The sequence below is a fragment of the Rhincodon typus genome, unplaced genomic scaffold, assembly GCF_021869965.1.
Source record: "Rhincodon typus isolate 14 unplaced genomic scaffold, sRhiTyp1.1 hic_rhity00000138, whole genome shotgun sequence".
NCBI lineage: Eukaryota > Metazoa > Chordata > Chondrichthyes > Orectolobiformes > Rhincodontidae > Rhincodon > Rhincodon typus.
Genome location: NW_025965776.1, coordinates 69,746 through 76,252, shown reverse-complemented (window position 1 = coordinate 76,252; position 6,507 = coordinate 69,746). Strand labels below are relative to the sequence as shown.

Here is a 6,507-nt window from a genome sequence, read left to right as displayed (position 1 = left end):
GCATCTATGGACCGTCTGTGGGAAGATGGGATTAGAAAGGGCATCTGGGTGTTTTTGGGCTGGCATGGACAAGATGGGCCAAACAATCGCTTTTTGTGCTGAAACGTTTCTGTGGTTCTACTGTCTAGAATCATGGCTCATTTGCACAGACTTTTAACAGAAATCTAGGGCTGAGGGGATGTGGTTTAGCAGGAGAAGCGTGGCCTAGGTGGCTACAGGTAGGAAAAGGGGCTTGTCTGGGCTACAGTTAGCAGGTATCCTTCTGTATCACCCCACCCATCGTGGACACTTCCTATGCTGAATGGAACATCTCCAAAACCCCATCCCCAATAGAATGCCCCCTATACCCCTAATCCTAATGGCATCTCCCTGCACCCTTATCCCCAATGGAAGCACCGATCACTGGTGTCCCAAGCCTGCATCCCCACATGAGGACCATCAGGACCCCTCTCCTTAACTCCCACAAATGAGCATTGTTACCTAGTGCCAACTATCTACAGAAGATTGTATTCCCTGTGAAATCTTCCAAACCACTTCCCATTCCACATGGATCCTGCTCTTGTCAGAATCCCCTTTGTTCTCTGTCTCTGGATCTCCTGGAATTCCCACATTCTCCATCTTGTTTGAACTATGACCTGCCACATTCCCTAAAATTCATATTAATTTGGTTCCTGTTTCTTTAAGTGAATTTTGAAGGTTATTTCTAATGAAAACATTACCTGTCCATTCTTGTACTCGGTGTTGGGGTGCTCACTGCCCCAAGAGTTTTGGGATGAAGATGCTAAAACTACTTGTGACTTTGATACAAATTGAGTGCCACACTGGGTTCATTTGATAGGACAGAATAGTCAACAATCTTATTCTGGGATTAGAATCACCCATTAACTGTGTAGAAATACCAGCTTTCTTTTTCTGGCTTGGGTTGGGTAAACTGGTTGTGGCAATTCAAGGTTTATGTCACTTTTACTGACGCTGCATTTTATTTCCCAGTGGTGTACACTGATTTCTGAAAACTGCTCTTCACTCTCAGTGACTTGTTCTTCACAGGAACTGTATAAAGAGCTGGAAGCCAAGCAGTGTGCATATGACAGTGTTTACACAATGATGGAACAATTCCTCAGTGACTGCGGAGACTCAAAGAGATCAAAGACAGAGCACAGCTTCCACACATTACACCACAAGTGGAACACAGTTCATCTGAAAATGCAGGAAAGAAAAGTAAGAAAAGATATTGCTTCCTGATTGAGATAGGCAGAATGTACATGTCATGATAGAGAGAGAGGTGGGGACAATGTGCAAATTAGGAGCATGTAGTGAAGGGGTAACATTGGGATAGAATGAAGTTTGACTGCTGGCAAAAATCAGAGAGTTGACATCAATGCATCTTTATTTGATGGGTAGGATTGGTGAGTGGAATCTGTGGGTCTGTGCTGGAACCTCAAGGAAAGCCTATTGTGAAAAAGACATGAGGAGGTTTCAGACAGATGTAGAGACATTAAGTGAGTGGGCAAAATATCTTGTAGATGGAGTTTAATGTGAGAAAATCTTGTGAAGAAATTTCAAAAAACAGATGCTGTGTACAGTCAAGATATATTCCCTCAAATGGAACAGGTAGGACCAACAAATCCACAGATCCCAGGATGACAAAGGAGATAGTAATTAAGATTAAAAAAAAGTGAGTTTATGGCAGGTATCAGGTAGAAAAAATAATTGAAGAGCAAGAGGATTACAGACTATTCGGAGCAGAGATGAAAATGTGGCAAAGAGAAGCAAGGAAATTTCGAGCCCCTTCTCAAACCCCTGCACGTGTTCAGAAAGACACAAATGTGGAGAATACTGGGCAAACACAGACCCATGGGACCACTCCACATGCCTGGCTGTGAGGTTTCTTCCACTTCCTTCAAATCCTCTCATTTACTTGTTTCCAGATTATTTCAACTCTTTGTTGAAGGCACAGGACAATTGATACATTAGTTATTCAGCCACTGATTAGCAGTAACATGGGGTTGGTTAGCTCAGTTGGCTGGATAGCTGGCCAACAATGCAGGGTGACACCAACAGCATGGGTTCAATTCCTGTGTTATCTGAGGTTACAATGAAGGATTCTTCCCCACCTGAGGCATGGGGACCTTCAGGTTAAACCACTAGTCATCTCTCTCTAATGAGAGAGCACCATATTCTGATGGTGCCTCTATCTTTAGACGTAACAGCTTACGACAAATGATGGGAGAGAATAGCTAGCTCTTAGTTACTTCACTGCAGAAAGAAGGAAAAATAGATGCAAACTCTTGCAATATGAACCTTCCACCTCCCCACTGTTCACACACGAGCTGTCTACTTGCCCAGGAGCCAATAAGAGATTTCATTATTGATTCATTGGACATGGGCATTGCTGGCTGGGCCAACATTTATTGCCCCATGAGAAGGTGGGGGTGAGCTGCCTTCTCAAACGGCTGCAGTCTATGTGCTGTGAGTTGACCCACAATGTCCCTTTGGGAGGGAATTCCAGGATTTTGACCCAGTAACAGTGAAGGAACGGCAATATATTTCCAAGTCAAGACGGTGAGTAGCTTGGAGGGAACGTGCAGGGGGTGGTGTTCCCATATATCTGCTGCCCTTGTCCTTCTAGATGGAAATGGTCGTGGGTTTGAAAGGTGCTGTCTGAGGATCTTTGGTGAACTTCTGCAGTGCATCTTGTAGATAGTACACACTGCTGCTACTGAGCGTCGGTGGTGGAGAGAGTGGATATTTGTGGATGTGGGGCCAATCAAGCGGCTGCTTTGTCCTGGATGGTGTCAAGATTCTTGAATGTTGTTGGGGCTGCACTCATCCAGGCAAGTGGGGAGTATTCCATCACACTCCTGACTTGTGCCTTGTAGATGGTGGACAGGTTTTGAGGAGTCAGGAGGTGAGTTACTTGCTGCGGTATTCCCAGCCTCTGGCCTGCTCTTGTAGCCACTGTGTTAATGTAGTGAGTCCAGTTGAGTTTCTGGTCAATGGTAACCCCCAGGATGTTGATAGTGGGGATTCAGTGATGGTAACACCATTGAATGTCAAGGGGTGGTGGTTAGATTGTCTCTTATTGTCATGGTCATAGCCTGCCATTTGTGTGGCGTGAATGTCACTTGCCACTTGTCAGCCCAAGCCTGGATATTGTCCAGATCTTGTTGCGTTTGAACATGGACTGCTTCAGTATCTGAGGAGTCACGAATGGTGCTGAACATTATGCAATCATCGGCGAACATCCCCACTTCTGACCTGATGATGGAAGGAAGGTCATTGATGAAGCAGCTGAAGATGGTTAGGCCCAGGACACTACCCTGAGGAACTCCTGCAAAGAATTCATTCCATGTTTGAACCAAGGCTGTAATGAGATCAGGAGCTGAGTGGCCCTGGCAGAACCCAAACTGGGCGTCACTGAGCAGGTTATTGCTGAGCAGGTGCTGCTTGATAGCGCTGTTGCTGACACCTTCCATCACTTTACTGATGATCGAGAGGAGACTGATGGGGCGGTAATTGGCCGGGTTGGATTTGTCCTGCTTTTTGTGTACAGGACACACCTGGGCAATTTTCCACATTATTGGATAGATACCAGTGTTGTAACTGTACTGGAACAGCTTGGCTCGGGGAGCAGCAAGTTCTGGAGCACAAGTCTTCAGTACCATTACCGGGATGTTGTCAGGGCCTGTAGCCTCTGCAGTATCCAGTGTCTCCAACTGTTTCTTGATATCACATGGAGTGAATCGAATGGGCTGAAGACTCGTATCTGTAATGCTAGGGACCACTGGAGGAGGCTGAGATGGATCATCCACTCGGCACTTCTGGCTGAAGATTGCTGCGAATGCTTCAGCCTTATCTTTTGCCCTGATGTGCTGGGCTCTTCCAACATTGAGGATGGGGATATTTGTGGAGCGTCCACCTCCAGTGAATTGTTTAATTGTTCACCACCATTCACGACTGGGTGTGGCAGGATTGCAGAGGTTAGATCTGATCCGTTGGGTGTGGGATCACTTAGCTCTGTCTATCACTTGCTGCTTTCGCTGTTTGGTGTGCAGGTAGTCCTGTTTGGTGGCTTCACCAGGCTGATACCTCATCTTCAGGTATACCTGGTGCTGCTCCTGGCATGCCCTCCTGCACTTTCCATTGTACCAGAGTTGATCCCCTGACTTGATGGTAATGGTTGAGTGGGGGATATGCCGGGCCATGAGGTTACAGATTGTGCTGGAGTACAATTCTGCTGCTGTTGATGGCCCACAGCACCTAATGGATGCCCAGTCTTGAGTTGCTAGATCAGTGCGAAGTCTGTCCCATTTAGTACGGTGATAGTACCACACAACACGATGGAGGTTATTCTCAATGTGAAGGTGGGACTTCGTCTCCGCAAGGACTGTGCGATGGTCACTCTTACCGTTACTGTCATGGTCAGATGCAACTGCAGCTGGTAGATTAGTAAGGATGAGGTCAAGTATTTTTTTCCCTCTTGATGGTTCCCTCACCACCTGCCACAGACCCAGTCAAGCAACAATGTCCTTTAGGACCCCACCAGTTCGATCAGTAGAGCTGTTGCCGAGCCACTCCTCAAACTGGAATTGAAAGGGAAGGAGGACCTCAAGAAAGTTACAATTACCACTTGGAGTATTGCGTACAGTTCTGGTCACTGCATTATAGGAAGGATGTGGAAACATTGGAAAGGGTGCAGAGGAGATTTACCAGGATGTTGCCTGGTATGGAGGGAAGATCTTATGAGGAAAGGCTGAGGGTCTTGAGGCTGTTTTCGTTAGAGAGAAGAAGGTTAAGAGGTGACTTGATAGAGACATACAAGATGATCAGAGGATTAGATAGGGTGGACAGTGGGAGCCTTTTTCCTCAAATGGTGATGGCTAGCACGAGGGGACATAGCTTTAAATTGAGGGGTGATAGATACAGGACAGATGTCAGAGGTAGGTTCTTTACTCAGAGAGTAGTAAGGGCGTGGAATGCCCTGCCTGCAAAAATAGTAGACTCGCCCACTTTAAGGCCATTTAAATGGTCATTGGATAAACATATGGATGATAATGGAATAGTTTAGGTTAGATGGGCTTCAGATTGGTTTCACAGGTCGGCGCAACATCAAGGGCCGAAGGGCCTGTACTGCGCTGTAATGTTCTATGTTCTATGTTCTACCCGGGAAGTACAGTGTAAATTGTTGGAGTTTAACAAGTCCCCAGCTCATGATGGATTTCATCCCAGGGTTTTTAACAAAATGCCCAGTGAGATGGTTGATACATTGGTTTTAATTTGCCAAAACTCACTGGACTCAGGGAAGGGTCCATTTGATTGGAAAATATTGAATATAACTCCTTTATTCAAAAAAAATGAGGGAGACCGAGAGCAGGAAACTAAAGGTCATTTAGCTTAACGTTTGTCATTGGGAAAATATTCGAAACTGTTATTAAAGACATAACAGCCACATAATAATGGGGAGGCGAAGTCCTTGTGGTATTATCGCTGGACTGTTAACCCAGGGACCCAGATAATATTTTCTGGGGATCCGGGTTCGAATCCTGACACGGCAGATGGTGGAATTTGAATTCCATAAAATATCTGGAATTAAGAATCTAATGATGACCTTGAATCCATTGTCAGTTGTTGGGAAAAAACCCATCTGTTTCACTAATGTCCTTTAGGGAAGGAAATTGCCATCCTTACCTGGTCTGGCCTACATGTGACTCCAGACCCACAGCAATGTGGTTGACTCTTAACTGCCCTCTGGGCAATTAGGCTTAGACAATAAATGCTGCCGAGCCAGAGACGCCCTCATCCTGTGAGTGAATAAAGAAGAAATAAAGGTGCCACATCAAAGGCTATTGGGGAAAATAAAAGCTCATGGTGTTAGGGGTAATATATTGACATGGAAAAAGGATTGGTTGACTAGCCGGAAGCAGACAATAGGAAGACGTGGGTCTTTTTCAGGCTGGCAGGAGGTTACGAGTGGTGTGCCACAGGGGTTAGGCCTGGCTGGGACTTCAACTCTTTGCAAAGAACAAAGAACAAAGAAAATTACAGCACAGTAACAGGCCCTTCGGCCCTCCAAGCCTGTGCCGATCCAGATCCTCTATCTAAACCTGTCGCCTATTTTCCAGGGATTTGTATCCCTCTGCTCCCTGCCCATTCAAGTATCTGTCTAGATACATCTTAAGTGGTGCTATGGTGCCTGCCTCTACCACCTCCACTGGCAACGTGTTCCAGGCACCCACCACCCTCTGTGTAAAGAACTTTCCACGCATATCTCCCTTAAACTTTTCCCCTCTCACCTTGAAATCGTGAACCCTAGTAATTGAGTCCCCCACTTTGGGAAAAAGCTTCTTGCTCTGCACCCTGTCTGTACCTGTCATGATTTTGTAGACCTCAATCAGGTCCCCCCTCAACCTCTGTCTTTCTAATGTAAATAATCCTAATCTACTCAACCTCTCTTCATAGGTAGCGCCCTCCATACCAGGCAACATCCTGGTGAACCTCCTCTGCACC

General features: G+C 46.0%; 1 protein-coding gene across 1 annotated transcript in view; it reads left to right on the top strand.

Annotated features, from left to right (window-relative positions):
- Positions 1–6,507, top strand: part of LOC109937405 (5-oxoprolinase-like) — a gene marked incomplete at its 3' end in the record, with an annotated part of 73,525 nt that overhangs the window by 1,728 nt on the left and 65,290 nt on the right. Inside the window, exon 3 of the mRNA XM_048621226.1 lies at positions 1,048–1,218. Coding sequence (XP_048477183.1) covers positions 1,048–1,218 — 171 coding nt within the window. The remainder of the gene's footprint in view (positions 1–1,047; positions 1,219–6,507) is intronic.